A 23,000-nucleotide genomic window follows, 5' to 3' on the forward strand; every position below is an offset into this window, starting at 1 on the left:
GTCTGCATGGGTTTCCCCCCTCAGTCCAAAGATGTACAGGCTAGATGAATTGGCCATGCTAAATTGCCCATAGTGTTCCCGGATGTGTAAATTAGGTGCATTAGTCATGGGAAATGTAAGGTAATAGGATAGGGGAATGGGCCTGGGTGGGATATTTTTTGGAGAATCTGTGTGGACATATTGGGCCAAATGGGCTGTTTCCACTCTGTAGGGATTCTATGAACTAGGTAACTTTGAGGGATCTATGGATGTGGACCCCAAGATCCCTCTGTTCCTCCACACTACCAAGAATCTTGCCTTTAACCCTGTATTCTGCATTCAACTTTGACCTTTCAAAATGAATCACTTCACGCTTTTCCAGGTTGAACTCCATCTGCCACTTCTCAGCCCAGTTCTGCATCCTGTCAATGTCCCGTTGCAACCTACAACAGCCCTCTGCAATATGTACCACACCACCAACCTTCGTGTCATCAGCAGTCTTACTAACCCACCCTTCCACTTCCTCATCAAAGTCATTTATAAAAGTTGCAAAGAGCAGCGGTTCCAGAACAGATCCCTGCGGAGTACCACTGATCACTGAGCTCCAGGCTGAATACTTTCCATTTACCACCACACTCTGTCTTCTATGGGTCAGCCAATTCTGTATCCAGACAGCCAAATCCCTGTATCCCATACCTCCTTACTTTCTGAATCAGCCTACCTTGGGGAACCTTATTGACCACCTTGCTAGAGTCCACATACACCACATCCACTGCTCTACCTTCATCAATGTATCTTGTCACATCCTCAAATAACTCAATAAGGCTTGTGAGGCATGACAAGCCTATTTCTACTCAAACTATTTCCAAGTAATCATAAATCCTTTCTCTCAGAATCCTCGCCAATAATCTGCCCACCACCAACATAAGACTGAATGGTCTGTAATTCCCAGAGTTATCCCTATTCCCTTTCTTGAAGAAGGGAATAACATTTGCCACCCTCCATAATATTTGCCACTTAATAGTCAGGGTTAGCGTCAGGATTAGGTTCAGAGTCAGGGTTAGGGTCAGGTGTAGTGTCATGGTTAGGGGTTAAGATTAGTAGGTTAGGGAGATTAGAGATCAAAGGTGCCCCAGAACAAAAAGTAAAGGTTGTGGATAAGGGATAAAAGCATATGTCCAGGGGAAGTGTGAAGAGCAGACTAAATGTCAGTTTTGACTGAAACAAAATGCAGACGGGCACTTGGGTAAAAAAAAAGAATGTTAAAGGAAGACAGTGTTCATGCTCTGAAGTTTTTGATGAACTGAACTTTCAATCCTGATGAGATGCTGCACCTCCAGCTAATGTGGAGCTGATCTGGAACACTGCAGTAGGCCCAGGATAGAAACACGAGCATGACAGCAAGATGGCTTATTGAAATGGCAAGTATGTCAGGGTCATGTTTGTGGACTGATTGGATGTGTTTCCCAAAATTATCTGCTTCCTGGGATGGGTAGACCCCAGGCCGCTTTGGATAAAACATCTAACTTCAGTGATATTCTTAAGAGGCTGGCCTCCAAACCAACGTCATCACTTTCAAGCCCCACCCTGACCTCTTCTTGACATCAGCACTAGCATTCAACCTAATGGGGTTGATGTTAACCCATTCAATAGACACTCACTTAAAGAATTCAGCTTTTCTATCTGTCTGTGTGAAACTGTCAGTTGGCTATAAATCCATATTAGTGTTCCAAATTCCAACTAAAACAAAGATGACCTAACTCAAATTCTTTATTTTAGCTTTTCTGCACAGACACATGAAAAAACAACAAAAAGAAGAGACTTGGGTCTGAATGCTGTTTGTTTTGGTGTTTCCAATCAATGGGTAAGGTTGGCATCACTGGCTTGTCTATTTGTCCTGCAGGCTGTAGATAACCTGGAGATCAAATATATCAGCTCAGTTCGAAATGAAGAGGAGATGGTCCTGAGTGCAAAAGCCACACTTCAGACTGTTGTTACAAACAACAGTCATGGTCCACTCAGGTAAGAGTGCATTAACAACAATCACATTACGATTTGGGATAGTATACTCGTCCTGGCAGATGTGGGGAGTGTGACACATTTGGGAGGAACAAGTAAGTTTTTCTCGGGCTGTTCAAGGTTGGAAGGCAGGTGGGTGAACTCGTAAACTTCATCCAGGTTCTTTAGACAGCACTTTCCAAGCTTACGACCACTTTCATTGAGAAGGATAAGGTCAGCAGATACATGGGAACACCACCATCTGCAAGTTCTCATTCACGTCACTCACCATCCTAACTTATAGAGTCATACAGCATGGAAATATACCCTTCGGTCCAACAACACACACCAACCAGGTTCCCAAAGTAAATTAGTCCCTGCCTGCATTTGCTCACATCCCTTGAAACCTTTCCAATTCATGTATTTATCCAAATGTCTTTTAAATGCTTTCCCTGCATTCACCACTTCCTCTGTCAGTTCATTCCACACTCTCTGTTTAAAAAAATTGCCCCGTGTAACCTTGTTAAAATGTTCTCCTCTCACCTTAAAAATATGCCCCATAGTTTTGAACTCCTCCAACCCTAAAGTTGCTATTCACCTTATCTCTGCTCCACATAATTTTATAAACCTCTTTCAGGTCACCCCTCAACCACCTATGCTCCAGTGGAAGAATTCCCAGCATCTCCAGCCTTTCTGTATAACTCAAACCCTCCGCTCCAGGTAACAGCCTGGTAAATCTTTTCTGAACCATCTCTAATTTAATAATATTCTTCCTATAGCAGGGCGACCAGAAATGCACACAGTATTCCAGAAGAGGTCTAGGCAATGTTCCTGTACAACCTCATTTTGGAAATATGTCTGTGTTCCTTGAAAATCCTGGAAATCCCAATTCTAACGTCACTATGGGTCTCCCTACAGCACATGGACTGCAGTGGTTCAAGAGGGCAGCTCACCACCACCTTCTCAAGGGCAACTAGGGATAGGCAATAATGCTGCCCAGATAGTGATGCCCACTTTCCACAAATGAATAAGAAAAAACAGGGAACCATGCCATCAGCGTACCCACCATCTGCCCATCTGCTCTCACTCTCACTGCTACTTTACAAGTGGGGTCAGAATGGAGAGTTATCAGGTCCATATACACCACATCAACCGCTTTACCTCCATCCACCTGTTTTGTCACCTATTCGAAGAACTCAGTAAGGTTAGTTAGGCATGACCTACCCTTCACAAAACTGTGTTGATTGTCCCTAAATAAATTATTCATTTCCAGATGATTATAAATCCTATCTCTTATAACCTTTTCCAACACCTGACCCACAACTAAAGGAAGGCTCCTGGGTCTATAATTACCAGCGTTGTTCCAACTCCCCTTCTTAAACATTTGCTATCCTCCAGTCTTTTGGCACTACTCCTGTTGACAATGATGACATAAAAATCAAAGGCAAAGGCTTTGCACTCTCCTCCCTCATTTCCCAAAGAATCCGAGGATAAATCCCATTCGGCCCAGGGGTCTTATCTATTTTCAGATCTTCCAAAATTGCTACAACCTCCTCTTTTTCAATCATAATCCCATCTAATCTAGGAACCTGTATCTCCATATTCTACTAATATTGCTCTTTTCCAATATGAATGTGAATATCTTGCAGTAAGTATAACAGTGAGAATATTGATACTCACTGTGGGGCAACAGGACCCTCTGAAGAGGAACCCCCCAGACACATTCCCCTACCCTCCTACTCTACATTTCCCCTGACTAATGCACCTACTCTACACAAGGCCAATTCATCTAACCTGCATATCTTTGGACTGTGGGAGGAAACCGGAGCACCCGGAGGAAACACACAGGCACAGGAGAATGTGTAAACTCCGCACAGACAGTTATCCAAGGCTAGATTCTAACCCGGGTCCCTGGCATTGTGAGATAGCAGTGCTAATCACTGAACCACCATGCTGCCCTCAAATGCCCCCATCATGGTTGACTCAGTAGTTAACACTGCTGAGTCACAGCACCAGGGATCTGGGTTCAGGTCCACCCTTGGGCAACTGTCTGTGTGGAGTTTGCACATTCTCCCCGTGTCTGCGTGGGTTACCTCCCATAATCCAAAAATGTGCATGCTAGGTGGTTTAGCCATGGGAGATGCAGGGTTACAGGGAGAAGGTCAGATCTGGGTGGGATGCTCTTTGAGTAGTCGCTGAGGGCTTGATGAGCCCAACAGCCTGCTTCCATACTGTAGGGATTCTAATGATTATCAAAAATTTGCGTTTTCAAACTCATGCAGATGTACAGTCCCTACATACAAACTGAACTCACCACAAAATGTTCAGACTTTGTCCAGGTTGAGAAGATGATGACCTAGTGGTATGATTACAAAAATATTAATCCAGAGACCCAGAAAATTCCCTGGGTGCCTGGTTTCAAATCTCATCATGCCAGGATTAACAACTTAATGATGATTATGAAACCATTGTTGATTTTTATAAAACTCACCTGATTCACTGATGTCGTTTCGGGAAGGAAACTGCCATCCTTACCTGGTCTGGCCTACATGTGCCCTCCAACTACAGCAATGTAGTTGACTCTTACCTGTCATCTGGGCAATTAGGGATGGGAAATAATGCTGGACTCGCCAGCAACACCCACATCCCAGGAATGAATTAAATAAAAGTTCGGTCTAAATGGATTTTTAAAGATGTGATAAATATTAGTTGCAAACTGAACACTTTGTCCCTGTAAGTTTCCTCTTATGTGGAGATATGTTCTTTCAGATGTTAATGATTGTCAAAGATTTTGAAAGATTGGAAATTTATGAATTAGGATCTTTTAATTAATTTTGTGCCTTTAAATGTAGTTTTTCAATACACCATTGCCAACCTGACCTTTACACCTCCATCGTTTCCTTTATTTAGATTTAAAACTCTAGCTTTGGATTCGACCATAAAATCATAAGAAATAGGAACAGGCATAGACCATTCTGCCCCTCGAGCCTGCTGTGCTATGCAGTAGGATCATGGCCGATCTGATACTCCTGCTCTTCTCCTACAACTCTCATTCTTTAACTTATCAATAATCTATCGATCTCAGCCTTAAATATAAACAAGAGCTTTGCCCTCACAGCTCTCTGAGGCAAGGAGTTCCAAAGACTCACAACCCTCTGAAAGAAGAAATTTCCTGGCTGCAGAGAGAGTTCCCCTAACTATATTATTGTGGCTTGGAGGGGAACTTGAAGGTGATGCTGCTCCCATGTATCTGCTACTTTTGTCCTTCTACATGGAAGTTGTTGTGGGTTTGGAAAGTGCAGTGTGAGGAGCTGTTGTGAGTTACTGCAATACATCGTGTAGTTGATACACATTACTGCTACTGAGCATTGGTGGTGGAGGACGTGAATGTTTATGACTGTGGTTCAATTCAAGTGGTCTGCTTTGTCCTGGATGGTGTCAAACTCCTTGAGTGTTGTTGCAGATACAGTCAGCCAGGCAAGTGAAGAGTAGTCCATCACACTCCTGACTTGTACCTTGTGGACACGCTTTGGGGAGGCGGTAGTGAGTTACTCACTGCTGTGTTCCTAGCGTCTGATCTGCTCTTGTAGCCACTGTGTTGATGTGCTGAGTCCAGTTGAGTTTCTGGTCAATGGTAACCCTCAAGATGTTAATGGTGAAAGATTCAGAGGTAGTAATGCTATTTAGTGTCCAAGGCCAATAGTTAGATTTTCTCTTTTTGGAGATGGTCATTGCCTGACACTTCTTTGCCACAAATGTTACTTGACACTTGTCAGCCCAAACTTGGGTAGTGTCCAGATCTTGTAACATTCGAACATGAACTTCAATATCTGAAGAGTCACACATGCTGCTGATCTATACAATCATTAGTGAACATCCCTACTCCTGACCCTATAATTGAGGGAAGGTCATTGATGAAGCAGCTGAAGATTGTTGAGCCTCAGACTCTACCCTGAGGAACTCCCGCAGAGATGCCCTGGAGCTGAGATGACTGACCTCCAACAACCAGGTATGGCTCTAACTGGTAGAGACTTTGCTCCCTAATGCCCATTGATTTCAGTTTTGCTAGGCTCCTTGATGCCACATTTGATCGAGTGTGTTCTTGATTTTAGGGGTTGTCACTCTCACCTTACCTCTGGAATTCAACTCTTTTGTTCATGTTTGAACCAAGGCTGTAATGAGATCAGGAGCTGAGTGACTCAGGCTGAACCCAAACTGGACATCACTGAGCAGGTTATTGCTGAGCAGGTCTTGCTTCATAGCAATGTTAATGACCCCTTCCATCATTTTCCAGGTGATCAAGAAGAGACTGATGGGGTGGTGGTTGGCTGAGTTGGATTTACAGTCATACAGTCATAGGGATATACAGCACGGAAACAGACCTTTCAATCCAACACATCCATACTGATCAGATACTCAAAACCAATCTAGTTTCATTTGCCAGCACTAGGTCCATATCTCTCCAAATCCTTCTTATTCATCTAACCATCCAGATGCCTTTTAAATGTTGTAATTGTACCAGCCTCCACCACTTCCTCTAGCAGTTCATCTCCATACATACACCATCCTTTGCGTGAAAAAGGTGCCCCTTAGGTCCCTTTTAAATCTTTCCCCTCTCATCTTAAAACTATGCCCTTTAGTTCTGGACCTTGTGTATTTACCATATCCATACCCCTCATGATTTTATAAAACTCTGTAAGGTTCACAACATCCTTCCAGTAGGAGGGACACCAAAATTGCACACAATATTCCAAAAGTAGCCTAACCAATATCAGCTGCAAGATGACCTCCCAACTCTTGTACTCAATGCTCTGACCAATAAAGAGAAGCATACCAAACGCCTTCTTCACTATCCTATCCACCTGAAACTCCACTTTCAAGGAGCTATGAACCTATACTCCAAGGTCTCTTTGTTCAGCAACACTCCCTAGGACCTTACCATTAAGTGTATAAGTCCTGTCTGGTTTGCCTTTCCAAAATGCAGCACCTCACATTTGAAATCCATTTGTCATTCCTCAGCCTATTGGCCCATCTGATCAAGATCATGTTGTATTCTGAGGTAACCCTCTTGACCGTTCACTACACCTCTAATTTTGGTACCATTTTCAAACTTACTAACTATACCTCCTATGTGCACATCCAGCGGTGTGGCCTCTGAGCATCTGTAGAAATTTCTGAAACTGATGGTAAGGGCCACAGTTGGTGTGCCAATGCTGATTGCCAGTGCACAGAAACCTGCAATAGCTGCATGAGCAGCCGTGCAGCTTAGAATGAACCTTTATGTAAAGGACACTTCTGGACAATTTTCCACAATGTCAGGTAGATACCAGTGTTGTAACTGTATCAAATAGCATGGCTATTGGAGCAACAGGTTCTGGAGCACAAGTCTTCATTACTCCTGACAGAATGTTGTCAGGGCCCATTGCCTTTGCATTATCCAGTGCTTCCCACTGTTTCTTGACATTATCTAGAGTGAATTGAGTTGGCTGAAGTCTGGTATCTGTAATGCTCCCTCTAAGCTGCACAGCTGCTCTTTCAGCCATTGCATTGGTAGAGGGATTGAGTTTCAGAGACATGAGGTCATGTAGCAGCTGTACAATCAGGCGTGGCTGCTCTTGGAGTATTGTGTACAGCAATTATTATTAGAAATTAATGTGAATTCTTGATTCTGAAAACCCCTTTGTCTCACTTTTGATAGATACTGCTCAATATATGAACCATACAAATGCTTATTGTCCCTGGAAACAGAAAATAAGATTGAAGCTACAATCAAGAAAGAGTTCAACCTGAGAATATATACCAATGAGATTGAGAAGCTCCGAACAATGGCTTTGGAACTTGCCTCTCTCCCAGTCCATGTCCCATTGAATTTGTTGCTTCTCGATGTCTCCGAGTTAAATCAGGTAAGTGTGTTAGTTGTTTTGACAGTCTTGTGGTAGTTCTGTTAAAGACAAAAAAACTGCAGATGCTGGTATCCAAGGTTGACAAGCAGGAGGCTGGGAGAACACAGCAAGACAGGCAGCATCAGGAGATGAGGAAGGGTTACACCCGAGACGTCAACTTCTCCACCTACTGATGCTGCCTGGCTTGCTGTGTTCTCCCAGCCTCCTGCTTATCTACTTTGTGGTAGTTACGTGGCAGAGTGAGACCGTGGTCCTGTATTTCTACTGGGATTCTCCCAATCCTCTACTGGGCTGTTCCTCTCAGATGATTTACATAGTCAAGAAGGCAGGGTCATGGATGGTAGTTATAGAGCTACCGAGAGTGTGTTCCAAATGGTTTCACAATACACAATAAACAAAATAGAGTTAATGCACAACAGAGTGTTAACACGGAATAGTTAACACACGAGAAAATTAACACAAAACAGAGGGTTAAACAAAACAGAATGTTAACACAAAACAGACAACTTAAAGTAATAAGAAAAACAGAGTTAACAAAAAGCACGGAAGAGTGTTAAAATAAAAGTTAACACAAAACGGAATTAAACAAAACTGTTAAAACAAAACAAATTTAGCACATAACAGAGAATTAGCACAAAAAGAGAGTTAATATACAACAGAGAGTTAACACACAACAGAGTTAACACACAACAGAGAGTTAACACACAACAGAGAGTTAACACATAACAGAGATGTAATGATAGTAATGAGGTCAGCCAGGTCGATCTCATGCTCCTGATGTGGTCTCTTCTATCTCAAGGACACCAAATGCAGACTCAGGGATTGGTTCGCGGAACATCTACACTCTGCATGCATTAACCAACCCAACCTTCTGGTTGCCATCTATTTTATTTCCCTCTCCCACTCCTCTAGTGACATGTCCATCCTCGGATGCCTCCACTGTCAGAGTTAGGCTAATTATAAATTGGAGGAACAATACCTGATATTTTTCCTCGGGGGTTTACGGTCTCATGGCCTCAGTATTGCATTCAACTTCAAAATTCCTCCAGCCCCAGCCTTTTCCCATGTCCAGCCCTCCCTCTTCACCTTGCCTCCCTGACCTAGCCTAACTTGTCCACCTTCCTACTCAACTGTCCACTCCATCCTTCCCACTGACCAATCACAATAACCCCCTACCTGCATCCACCTATGACCATCCCACCTACTCTTCTCCCACCCTCACTCCCATCCCTCTATTTACTTCTGGACTCCCCTCCCCCTCCCCAGTCCTGATGAAGAGTTTTGGCTCAAAATATTGATTTTCCTGCTCCTTGGATGCTGTCTGACCTGTTGTGCTCTTCCAGCATCACATCTATTGACTTATAGAATATGAGTTCCCTGATTGGACCTGTTAATCTGATCCAATCAGGGAGCCCTAGACAACAGAATAGAACAGGAGGGTGGGTAATGAGTTCTGTTCACTGTAGGAGCTAACTATGAGCTAGTTGGATCCCTGTCATGTATTATGCGCGTGTAAATAAATGTGAATTGGTGACAGGATACCAGCCTTCATGGAGTTATTTCAAGAGACTTGCCATACAAGAGAGTCCACACACAGAGTATTAGCAAAAAAACAGACAGTGAACACAGAACAGAGAATTCACACAAGACAGAGAGTTAACAAGAAGAGTGTTAAAACCAGAGTAACACAAGACAGAGTGTTAACAAAATTAGCAGACTTCTCAAGATGGCAGCAAGGCAACATCTGTAGCTGAAACGGGACTTGTAGCCTGGAGGCGGCCTGGTCTGGCAACGGAGCCAGAAAGTTTTCATTGCATGGCGAGTGTGGGTTCAGCAGTGTCAATGATATGGGCCTAGCGGCAAAGAGATAGTGCCTACAGTGGGGTGAGTCCTACGTGGATGGGTCCAGCACAGGCAGTGGAGGTCTCCCTTGAGGCGAGGTGGCAGCGTGGATTGGGTCAGAAAAAACTGATATTCTGAACTTTTTACGTCTTTATTTTTCTAATGTATTCCTATGACCTATAATGCTGGACGTTTTTTTCACTTTTCAAATTTTTTTTGTTTCCTAAGAATTTGATCTTAAGTAACTGTACCTAGGTAACTTTGAACCTAAAATGGCGTTGTAATGCGGCCACTGTAAACATTTCACTGTATGCATTTGAGTACATGTGACAATAAAGTTGATTCAATTCAATTCAGAGAATTAATAGAAAACAGAGAGTTAACATACCACAAAGAATTGATGAAAAACTAGAGAGTTAACACAAAACATAGAGTTAACATAAAACAAGGAGTGAATGCACAACAGTTCAAACAGTATTAACACACAAGATTATCATAGAATTATACAGCATCGAAACAGACCATTTGATCCAACTTGTCTGTGCCAATCAGACATCCCAAACTGACCAAGTCCCGTTTGCCAGCATTTGGCCCATATCCTCCTGGGAAGATATCTATCCAGATGCCTTTTAAATGTTGTAATTGTACCTGTCTCCACAACTTCCTCTGCAGATCAGGGAGATCAAACATAAACTTATGGAAGGGTTCACCGAGCATCTCAACAGGGGCCACATGGGCCGACTGGACCTCCCAGTCATCGCCATTTTAATTCCCCTTCCCACTCCCTTTCCAACGTCAACATCCTCAGCCTCCTCCATTGTCACAATGAATCAAACTGCAAATTGGAGGAACAACACCTCATCTTCTGCCTGGACAATCTACAGCCTAGAGGACTTAAAAATGAGTTCTCCAACTCTAAATGACCCCTCTTCCTTCCCCTTCCCCCACTCCCTTCCTAGATCCTCCCCCATCCCCTCCCCTTCCACTCCTCCCACTAACTAGATTCATTCCTCTCATCGACCAACCACATTGTACCTTCTACCTGTATTTCGCTATCCCCACTTCACCACCGTGCCCCCTCCACCCTCTTTATCTGCAGCTCCACCCATCCCCACTCCCAGTCCTGAAGAAGGGTCAAACCCAAAACACTTCTGCACTTCCTGGTGCTGCCTGGCTTGCTTTGTTCTCCCAGCCTCCTGCCTTTGGATTCCATATCTGCAGTTTTCTGTCTCTCTCCACGACTTCCTCTGGCAGTTCGTCCCATACACGCAACACCCTCTGCATGAAAAAGTTGCCCCTCAGGCCCTTTTTAAATCTTTCCCCTCTCACCTTAGACCTATGCCTTTAGTTTTGGTCACCACACCCCCCCACTCCCAGCCCGCCCACCCACTCCCCCCCACCCTCCTAAGGAAAAAGACCTTGACCATTCACTCTATCCACCCTCACGATTTTATAAACCTCTATAACGTCACCCCTCAGCCTCCGATGCTCCACGGAAAACAACCCCAGTCTATTCAGCCTCTCCCTATAATTCAAACCCTCCAGTTCTGGCAACATTCTTGTAAATCTTTTCCGCACTCACTCAAGTTTAACAATATCTTTCCTATAGAAGGGCGAACAGAATTGTACGCAGTATTCCAAAAGTGGCCTCATCAATGTCTTGTACAGTGCAACATGACTTCCCGATTCCTGTACTCAATGCACTGCCCACTGATGACAAGAAAGCCAAATGCCTTCTGTACCACCCTATCTACCTGTGACTCCACGTTCAAGGAACTATGCACTTGCACCCCCTGGTGTCTTTGACAACATTCCCCAGGGCCCTATCATTAAATGGAGGTCTGAAACTATGAGTAAGTTGTAGAGGCTGGTAATCAATTGCAAATGTTAAAACTGACATTAATAAATGGTGACTGGGTAAGTACACTAAAGATTACACAATAAAGAGGGAAATCATGTTAAGATGCAGACCAGGTATAATCCAACTGAGTGGTGAAAATGTTTAATTGCATGCAAATTTTGATCAAATTAGCTATTTCTTCTATGAGGAATTTGTAATACATGCAGTGACATTGCTAAGAAAAAAGTTATCTTACCTCAGTAACAATTATTAAAATAGTGGAAACTGTTACAAGCACTCAACTATTGCAACTAGAACTCAAACCAAAATAACTCTGGAAACCCTGAACAGTCAGGCAGGCAGGACTTATTACTCTAAGTGGAGATTAGCTTTTGTTACAAATGGTTAACAGCCTCATTAACCAGACCAAATACAGAGAAGTTAAGTGCAAATCAATACTTTGGCAATGCAAAATCTGCTTTCATATTTCAAAGCGTTATTTTGTAACATGTTCATCTTAAAAGTTAATAAACATATATAACTATCTTGTGAAAAGGACATGGATATATTCACCTCCTTGTTTGTTCATAACATTTTCTGAAAAATTGCATTATATTTTACAAAGTTAAAAATCACAGAACACCAGGTTATAGTCCTATAGGTTTATTTGGAAGCACTAGTTTTCAGAGCGCTGCTCAACCAGCTGCAACCAACAGGGTACCCTTCATTGTCCAGTACTTCCCAGGAGCCAAAAAGTTATGTCATGTTCTTCGCAGCCTGCAACACATGATCAATGAGGATGAGCACCTTGCCAAGACCTTCCCCACACCTCCACGTCTTGCCTTTAAACAACCAATCACTAAACCTCAAACAGCTCATTGTTCACAGCAAACAGACCAGCTTTCTGGACAACACCATAGAACCCTGTCACGGTAGGCGCTGCAAGACATGTCAGAGTATTGACACGGATACCACCATTACACGTGGGGACACCTCCCACCATGTATGTGGCAGGTACTCATGTGACTCAGCCAACGTTGTCTACCTCATACGCTGCAGGCAAGGATGCCCTGAGGCATGGTATATTGGGGAAACCGAGCAAAGGCTACGGCAGTGGATGAATGGGCACCGCATGACAGTCCTCAGACAGGAGTGCTCCCCCCCCCCCCCCCCCCCGTCAGGACATTCAACCTCGGACCTTTGGGTGACCATCCTCCAAGATGGACTTCAGGACAGGCAGCAACGTAAAGTGGGCGAGCAGAGGCTGATAGTTTGGTACACATGGGGATGGCCTCAACTGGAATCTTGGGTTCATGTCACACTACAGAAGACCACACTGCAATATACACACAGACACAGACAGACACATACACACTCTCAGACACACACACACACACACACAGGCAGACACACACTCACAGACAGACACACACACACACACACACAGATACACAGATACATACACACAGACACAGACAGACACACACACACACTCACAGACACAGACAGACAGACAGACACACACACACAGAGGCAGACACACACTCAAAGACAGACAGACACATACAGACACGCATACACACAGATACTTCTACAGACACACACACTCACACACACAGACACTCCTACAGACAGACAGACAGACACACACACACACAGATACACATATACATGCACACAGGCACTTCTATAGACACACACACTCTCCTACAGACGCATATAATCACACAGACACTCTCTCATTCACAAGCTCTCTCTCATACGCTCACAAACGCACTCCCACATTCACACATGCACCCTCTCACAGACACTCATAGTGCCTGCACACACACCCACATGCACACACATACATACACACATATAGGTTTGTGGGGTGAATTTGTACTTGCAGAATTACATTTTATTTTGGTCAAAAACTGCACAAATCCATGTAAGATTCTGTAAATCCCTTTTTTAGATTAGAATCAGTCTGGACATTGTGACACAGACAGCCTCACACAGGGCACTCACACTTTCAATGCATTATCTGGGCCGACATGGCACCAACTGAGAATATAACTTTAAGAAAGTTCTGGAATTTACATATGAAAGAATTGAAACCAACATGCCCATTCTAAAAGATGAGAGAGTTAACACTTAACAAGCAATCCAGGTCTTTTTTCAATATATAATTTCAGTTACATCACACTGTAAACTATCGCTATAAATTCTGTGTCCTGCGATCTTATACTTCACATGATGAAGGAGCAGCGCTCCAAAAGCTGATGCTTCCAAATAAACCTGTTGGACTATAATCTGGTGTTGTGTGATTTTTAACTTTGTATATACCAGTCCAACACTGACACCTCCAAATCATTATTTTTTACAATGTACACAGAGAAGTATCACTACAGTCCTGAAAGGAGCCTGAACCTTGCTTTATACTTAGTTGCATAGTATGTCGAGAAGTACAATGTATCTTTCAGTGTTGTTACTTTATCTGAGTGCTTGAAGTAAATGTGCGCCATGTATAAAAGAAATATTAGGTCAGTTTGCATGTTGGCACCAAGGACATAGGTAGAGCAAGGAATGAGATTCTGCAGAGAGAATATAGGAAAGCAGGTAGGAAGTTGAAAAGTAAGTCCTCGAGGGTAATAATATCTGGATTACTCCTAGTACAATGAGCTAGTGAGAGGAGGAATAGGAGGATCAAATTTGTGACTGAAGGGTTGGTGCAGGGGACAAGGATCTACATTTTTAGACTGTTAGGATCTCTTCAGACCTATAGTAAAGGGATAAATTCCACCTGAATTGGAAGGTGATCAATATCCTTGTGGGGAAATTTGCTCGGGTTCATCAGGTGATGGTAACTAGCAAGAATAGTCAGCGGGAAATTGAGAATTACACAATTCTGGACAATTAAACAAGACAGAATTCCAGGAAATGAAACCCGACGGGAACAACACCCCACAATTCTATGGACTACCAAAAATCTATAAACCAGGAGCCCCCTCAGACCCATAGTCTCACTACCCATAACACCAATTTACAGACTGGCCAAAGAACTACACGCAAGACTGAAATACCTAGTAGAAGAGTCACAGCACTCCATCCACTCCACCCAGGAATTCCTAAAAATCATCAAAAACACCAAAATAAAGGAAGATGAAGCAATGATCTCATTCGATGTAACAGCACTGTTCACCTCCATCAACATCGACCTGGCAAAGGAAACACTAACCACACTTTTAGAAGAGACCATCACACACACACCAACCACCATCAATCACATAACCAACGAAAACATCATGAAGCTAGTGGACCTGTGCCTCACCACCCACTTCACCTTCAACAACATAGTCTACAAACAAACCAACAGCACACCCATGGGATCTCCGCTATCAGGATTCATAGCAGAGGCAGTAATGCAAAGACTAGAACAAACAGCCCTACCAACTATCAAACCAAAAATCTGGGTCCGCTACGTAGATGACACCTTTGTCATCACAAAACGAAACAAGATAGAAGAGACATTTAACATCATTAACAACACCCTCACAGGTATAAAGTTCACCAAGGGGGAAGAAACCGACAATAAACTCGCATTCCTGGACGTCACAGTCGAAAGAAAGGACAACGGAGAACTACAAACCTGCGTATACAGAAAACCGATAAACACTGACCAAATACTTAACTACACCAGCAACCATCCCAACACATACAAACAGAGCTGTATCAGAACACTATTCCAACGAGCCACCACACACTGCAGCACAGACGAACTTCGGAAAACAGAGGAGAACCACCTGTACAACGTATTCAAGAAGAATGGATACTCAAAAAATACAGTGCGCAGATTCCCCAAGAACAAACCACGACAAGCAGACCAAACACAGCCAGAAACCCTAACCACCTTACCATATATCAAAGAAGTTTCAGAAATGACAGCCAGACTACTAAGACCCCTTGGAATCCTAGTAGCCCACAAATCCACCAACACTCTCAAACAAAAACTAACAAACTTAAAAGACCCAGTACAACCCATGGACAAAACCAACGTTATCTACAAAATTCCATGCAAGGACTGCCACAAACACTACGTAGGACAAACAGGAAGAAAGTTAGCCACCAGGATACATGAACACCAGCTAGCCACAAAACAACACGACCCTCTCTCCCTCGCAGCCCTACACATGGATGAAAAAAATCCACCATTTTGACTGGGAAAACACATCTATCCTGGGACAGGCTAAGCAAAGACATGCCACAGAATTCCTAGAGGCCTGGCACTCCAACCACAACGCCATAAACAAAATAGATCTAGATGCCATCTATCAACCCCTCAGAAAACGAACAGGAAATGACATCACCACAAACCCCAGGAACCTCATCCAGGAGAAACATATAAATAGAAAGCAGGAGACAACAGCTTCGCCTCACTTGGAGGTCACCACTGATGATGTTACCTAGCCAGGTAATGAAACGTCTGGATATCAAACCTACAGCTCAGCGAGCAAACCTACACCCTATATTGAGAAGCAAATATGTAAGGAGATCTCCAATTTCTGTAAGAAAAATAGGGTTGTAATGGTTAGGGATTTTAACTTTCCAAACATAGACTGGGCCTGTATAGTATTAAAGGATGAGAAGGAATTTGTTAAGTGTGTACAAGAAAACTTTCTTATTCAATATATGGATGTGCCTACTATAGAAGGAGCAAAACTTGACCTTCTCTTGAGAAATAAGGCAGGGCAAGTGACTGAGGTGTCTGAGAGGACTTTGGGGCAAGTGATCTTAATTCTATTAATTTTTAATTTGTCATGGAAAAGAATAGAACTGATCAAAAATTAAAATTGGAGAAGGCCAATTTTGATGGGATGAGACAGGAACCCTCAAAATTTGACTGGGGGGAAGCTATTTGCATGTAAAGGGATGGTTGGGAAGTAGGAGGTCTTTAATAAAGAGATAATGAGAGTTCACAGACAGTATGTTCCTGTTAGTGTGAAGGGCAAGGTTGGTAGGTGTAGGGAATGCTGGATGACTAGAGACCTGATGATCTGCTCAAGAAAAAGAAGGCGGCATGTATCAAGTATTGACAGCAGGGATTGAGTGAATCCCTAGAGAGGTGTAATGGCAGTAGGAGAGCACTTAAAGGAAAGATCAAGAGGAAGATAAAGGGACGTAGGATAACTTTGACAAATAGAGGTAAGTAGAATCCAAAGAAATTTTAAAAATAGATTAAGGGCAAAAGAGTAACTAGGGAGAAACGAGGGCCCCTTAAAGCTCAATGTGGCCAGCTATGCGCGGAACCACAGGAGATGGGTGAGATACTAAATTTATATTTTGCCATCAGTATTTACTGTGAAGAAGGACATGGAAGGTAGCAAACTTGGGGAAATAAATAGTGATCTCTTGAAAAGAGTTCATATTACAGAAGAGGAAGTGTTGGAGATCTTAAAACACATAAAGGTGGATGAATCCCCAAGACCTGATCAGGTATACCCTAGAACTCTGTGGGGAGTGAGAGAAAAGATTGCTGGGTGCCTTGCTGAGATATTTGTGTTATCAATTGCCATGGGTGTGGTGCCAGAAGACTGGAGGTTCACTAATGTGGTGCCATTAAGAAAGGCTGTAAGGAAAAGCCAGGGACCAATGGACCAGTGAGCCTTATGTCAGTGGTGGGTAAGTTGTTGGAGCAGATTCTGAGCGACAGGATTTGCATTCATTTGGAAAGGCAAGGACTGATCAGGGATAGTCAGCATAGCTTTGTATGTGGGAAATATTGTCTCAATAACTTGATTGAAGTTTTTGAAGAGTTGTAAAAGAAGATTGATGAAGGCTTAATGAAGGATTGATAAAGAATTGATGAATCATAGATGTTGTCTATATGGATTTCAGCAAAACATTTGACAGGGTTTTGCATGTCAGACTGGCTAGTAGGTTCAGATCACGTGGAATCCAGGGGAGATAGCCAACTGAATACAATATTGGCTTGAAGGTAGAAGACAGAGGTAGGTGGAAGGTAGTGTGATTATTACAACAGAATATAAATGGAGCCTTTACAAGTAGGCACCGGAGAATTTATCGTGGACAGGGAAAAGGCTAAGAAACTAAACAGTTACTTTGTGTGTATCTTCACAAAGTAAGGCAGAAATACTCCCAGAAATACTAAGAGACCAAGGAATATGTGGAATTGAGGAATTGAAAGAAATGAATATTGTTAAAGAGATATTAGTTTAAAACTTAGCTGGAGGTTGATAAATCCTCTGGAGTAGATGGGATTCACTCCAGAGTATTGAAGGAGGCAGGCATGGAGATAGTCGATGCCTTTCAAAGGCATGGAGGTTCTAGAAAGGTTCCTGCCAACGGCAATTGCAAATGGAACTCTACTATTTAAAAAGGGAGAGAAAGAGAGAGCAAGTGGAGAACAACAGAACTATCAGTTTGACATCAAACTGTGGGCGGCACGGTGGCACAGTGGTTAGCACTGCTGCCTCACAGCGCCAGAGACCTGGGTTCAATTCCCGCCTCAGGCGACTGACTGTGTGGAGTTTGCACGTTCTCCCCCGTGTCTGCGTCGGTTTCCTCCGGGTGCTCCGGTTTCCTCTCACAGTCCAAACCTGTGCAGGTCAGGTGAATTGCCCATAGTGTTAGGTAAGGGGTAAATGTAGGGGTATAGGTGGGTTGCGCTTCGGCGGGTCGGTGTGGACTTGTTGGGTCGAAGGGCCTGTTTCCACACTGTAATGTAATCTAATCAATCAGAGGGAAAATATTGGAATCAATTGTAAAGGATGCGGTAACTTGGCAATTAGAAAAGACTGGCAGAATCAGGGAGAGTCAGTGTGGATTTATGAAGGGGTAATCATGCTTAACCAGCCTGCTGAAGTTTTTTGAGGATAGTTTTTTGAGCCTGAAGTCGTGGTCCATATTGGCACCAATGACATAGGTAGGAGTGCTGAGGATGTTAGACAGGCTTTTAGGGAGCTAGGTTGGAAGCTCAGAGTTAGAACGAACAGAGTTGTTGTCTCTGGTTTGTTACCCGTGCCACGTGATAGAGAGTCGAGGAATAGGGAGAGAGAAGAGTTAAATGCGTGGCTACAGGGATGGTGCAGGAGGGAGGGATTTCGGTATTTGGATAACTGGGGTTCTTTCTGGGGAAGGTGGGACCTCTATAGACAGGATGGTCTGCACCTGAACCTGAGGGGCACCAGTATCCTTGGGGGGAGGTTTGCTAGTGCTCTTGGGGGGGGTTTAAACTAACTCTGCAGGGGCATGGGAACCCAGACTGTAGCTTTAGGGTGCAGGACCTGGAGTGTAGGGAGGGTAGGAATATGGTATCAATCTTAAAGGATCGTGCCTGTAAACAGAAGAGTGGCTTGAAGTGTGTATACTTTAATGCCAGAAGTATACGAAATAAGGTAGGTGAACTCGCAGCGTGGGTTGGTACCTGGGACTTCGATGTTGTGGCTATTACGGAGACATGGCTAGATCAGGGACAGGATTGGCTGTTGCAGGTTCCAGGGTTTAAATGTTTTAGTAGGGTCAGAGGTGGGGGTAAAAGAGGGGGGGGTGTGGCTTTGCTTGTCAAAGATAGTATTACAGCGGTGGAAAGGAAGATGGATGAAGATTTGCCATCTGAGGTAGTTTGGGTTGAGGTTAGGAATAGGAGAGGTGAGGTCACCCTGTTAGGAGTCTTTTACAGGCCTCCTAATAGTCCTAGAATCGTTGAAGAAAGGATTGCGAAGATGATTCAGGAGAAGAGTGACAGTAATAGGGTGATTGTTATGGGAGACTTTAACTTTCCTGATATTGATTGGGAAAGCTATAGCTCAAGTTCGTTAGATGGGTCAGTGTTTGTGCAATGTGTGCAGGAGAGTTTCCTGACACAATATGTAGATAAGCCAACAAGAGGTGAGGCCATACTGGATTTGGTTCTGGGTAACGAACCAGGCCAGGTATTAGAACTAGAGGTAGGTGAGCACTTTGGGGACAGTGACCACAATTCGGTGATTTTTAGTCTCGTGATGGGGAGGGATAAGTGTGTACTACAGGGCAAGAGTTATAGCTGGGGGCAGGGAAATTATGATGCGTTGAGGCATGACTTAGGATGTGTGGATTGGAAAAGTAGATTCCAAGGCAAGAGCGTAATTGATATGTGGAACTTGTTCAAGGAGCAACTATTGAGTGTCCTTGATAAGTACGTACCTATCAGGCAGGGAGGAAAGGGTCGTGTGAAGGAGCCGTGGTTTAATAAGGAGTTGGAATCCCTAGTTAAATGGAAGAGGGCGGCCTTTGTAAAGATGAGGCGTGAAGGTTCAATAGGGGCGATTGAGAGTTATAAGGTAGCCCGGAAGGACCTGAAGAGAGAGCTAAGAGCAGCAAGGAGGGGACATGAAAGGTCCTTAGTTGGTAGGATTAGGGAAAACCCTAAGGCTTTCTATAGGTATGTTAGGAATAAAAGAATGACTAGGGAAGGAATAGGTCCAATCAAGGATAGTAATGGGAAGTTGCGTGTGGAGGCTGAAGAGATTGGGGAGGCGCTGAATGAATACTTTTCGTCAGTATTCACTCAGGAACAGGACATTGTTGTCGATACGAATACTGGGGCACGAATAAGTAGAATGGATGGCTTTGAGATATGTAGAGAAGAGGTGTTGGAAATTCTGGCAAGGGTGAAAATAGATAAGTCCCCTGGGCCTGATGGCATTTATCCTAGGATTCTCTGGGAAGCAAGGGAGGAGATTGCAGAGCCATTGGCCTTGATTTTTGTGTCCTCTTTGTCTACAGGAGTAGTGCCAGAGGACTGGAGGCTAGCAAACGTGGTTCCCTTGTTCAAGAAGGGGAGTAGGGATAATCCTAGTAACTATAGGCCAGTGAGTCTCACTTCTGTTGTGGGCAAAGTCTTAGAGAGAATTATAAGGGATAGGATTTATGCACATCTGGATAAGAATGATGTGATCAAGGATAGTCAGCATGGTTTTGTGAAGGGCAGGTCGTGCCTCACAAACCTTATTGAATTCTTTGAGAAGGTGACGAAGGAGGTAGATGAGGGGAAAGCGGTAGATGTAGTATATATGGATTTTAGTAAGGCGTTTGATAAGGTCCCCCATGGTAGGCTACTGCAGAAAATACAGAGATATGGCATTGAGGGTGAGTTGGAGGTTTGGATTAGGAATTGGCTCTCTGGAAGAAGACAGAGGGTAGTAGTTGATGGCAAAGATTCATCTTGGAGTGCCGTCACTAGTGGTGTTCCGCAAGGATCTGTTTTGGGACCATTGCTGTTTGTCATTTTTATAAATGACCTGGAGGAAGGGTTAGAAGGTTGGGTGAGCAAGTTTGCGGATGATACGAAAGTCGGAGGAGTTGTAGACAGTGAGGAAGGATATGGCAGGTTACAGCGGGATATAGAGAAGCTGCAGAGCTGGGCAGAAAGGTGGCAAATGGAGTTCAATGTAGCTAAGTGTGAAGTGATTCACTTTGGTAAGAGTAATAAAAAGATGGATTACTGGGCTAATGGTAGACTACTTGGTAGTGTGGAAGAGCAGAGGGATCTTGGTGTCCATGTACACAGATCTCTGAAAGTTGCCACCCAGGTAAATAGTGCAGTGAAGAAGGCATATGGCGTACTGGCTTTTATTGGTAGAGGAATTGAGTTCCGGAGTCCTGAGGTCATGCTGCAGTTGTATAAGACTCTGGTGCGGCCGCTTCTGGAATATTGTGTGCAGTTTTGGTCGCCATACTATAGGAAGGATGTGGAGGCACTGGAACGGGTGCAGAGGAAGTTTACCAGGATGTTGCCTGGTATGGTAGGAAGATCCTATGAGGAAAGGCTGAGGCACTTGGGGTTGTTTTCTTTGGAGAAAAGAAGGTTTAGGGGTGATTTGATAGAGGTGTACAAGATGATTAGGGGGTTAGATAGGGTTGACAGTGAGAACCTTTTTCCGCGTATGGAGTCAGCTATTACAAGGGGGCATAGCTTTAAATTAAGGGGGGGTAGATATAGGACTGATGTTAGGGGTAGGTTCTTCACTCAGCGAGTCGTAAGATCATGGAATGCCCTGCCAGTAGCAGTAGTGGACTCTCCCTCTTTATGGGTATTTAAGCGGGCATTGGATAGGTATATGGAGGATAGTGGGTTAGTGTAGGTTAGGTGGGCTTTGATCGGCGCAACATCGAGGGCCGAAGGGCCTGTACTGCGCTGTATTGTTCTATGTTCTATGTTCTATGTTCAATGAATGTGGTGTATTTGGATTTTTGAATGGCTTTTGGTAAGGTTCAATACAGAGGGTTAGTAAAATAAAATTACTTGACATGGGATTGACGGGTAATGAATTGGTATGGATGGAGAATTGATTAACAGACAGAAAGCAGAGAGTAGGAATAAACAGGTCATTCTCAGGATGGCTGGCTGTGACTAATGAGGTCAGCGTTAGGTCCAGAACTGTTCACAGCCTGCATCGATGATTTGGGTGTGGCGACGAAGTGTAGTATTTCCACATTTACTGATGACACCAAACTGGGTGGGAATGTCAACTGCGAAGAGATTGCAAGGAGGCTTCAAGAGGACTTGGACAGTCCACGTGAATGGATTCAAGCATGGCAGGTGGAATATAACGTGAATAAATGTGAAGTTCTCCACTTTGTTTAAAACAAAATAAGAAAGACAGAGTATTTTTAAATAGTGAGGGTTTGGAAAGTGCATGTATCCAAAAGGATCTCGGTAGCCTAGTTCTTGAGTCACTAAAAGCAGCTATAGTAGTCAGTAAGGAAGGCAAATGGTATGTTATCTTGTATGGCAACATGATTTGAATACAGGAGTGAAGATGCAATTATATGGAGCTTTGATGAGACCATAACTAGAGTATTGTATACCATTTTGTATCCTTATTTAAGGAGGGATTCACATGTCATGGAGGGAATGCAACAGAAGTTCACCAAACTAAACTCTGCTTTGGTGGAATTGTCTTATGAGGAGAGATTGAGAGGACTGGATTGATATCCCTTAAGTTTTGACAAATAAGAAGTGACTGTATTCAAACTTATAAGATTCCTACAAGAGGTAGTTTCACTTAATTAATGTCTCTAGCACCAGGAAACATAATATCAGGATAAGGGGCTGGCCACTCAGGACAGAAGAAGATGAATCTTTGGAATTCTCTGCCCTGAATGCCTGCAGAAGCTCAAACGCTGAATATGGTCGAGACAGAAATGGATATATTTCTGGAAGCTAATGGCTTTTAAGGAATATAGAGAAAGTGGAGAAAGTGTCATGGAGGTAGATGATCAGCCATAGTCCAGAATAATGGTGGAACAAACTCAATGGGGTGAATGGTCTTCTCCTGTTCCTATATTGAAGCTTCTATAGCCTCTATATCGCCCAAATTATATAGGAGGAGGTGAAACTGAGGGAATGGGATTCCTTTCTAAGTGAGGATCTGACCTTCAGAAAAGTATGGATG

At 43.5% G+C, this 23,000-nt stretch overlaps 1 protein-coding gene across 3 annotated transcripts in view; it reads left to right on the top strand.

Moving 5' to 3' along the window:
* The window catches only part of LOC140466786 (dynein axonemal heavy chain 3-like), a 601,941-nt gene that overhangs the window by 173,355 nt on the left and 405,586 nt on the right, over positions 1 to 23,000 (top strand). For all 3 annotated transcript variants that reach the window (XM_072562421.1, XM_072562422.1, XM_072562423.1), the window contains 2 exons: positions 1,883 to 2,001; positions 7,676 to 7,880. In XM_072562421.1, coding sequence (XP_072418522.1) covers positions 1,883 to 2,001; positions 7,676 to 7,880 — 324 coding nt within the window. The remainder of the gene's footprint in view (positions 1 to 1,882; positions 2,002 to 7,675; positions 7,881 to 23,000) is intronic.

Source organism: Chiloscyllium punctatum, chromosome 44, assembly GCF_047496795.1.
Source record: "Chiloscyllium punctatum isolate Juve2018m chromosome 44, sChiPun1.3, whole genome shotgun sequence".
NCBI classification, from domain to species: domain Eukaryota; kingdom Metazoa; phylum Chordata; class Chondrichthyes; order Orectolobiformes; family Hemiscylliidae; genus Chiloscyllium; species Chiloscyllium punctatum.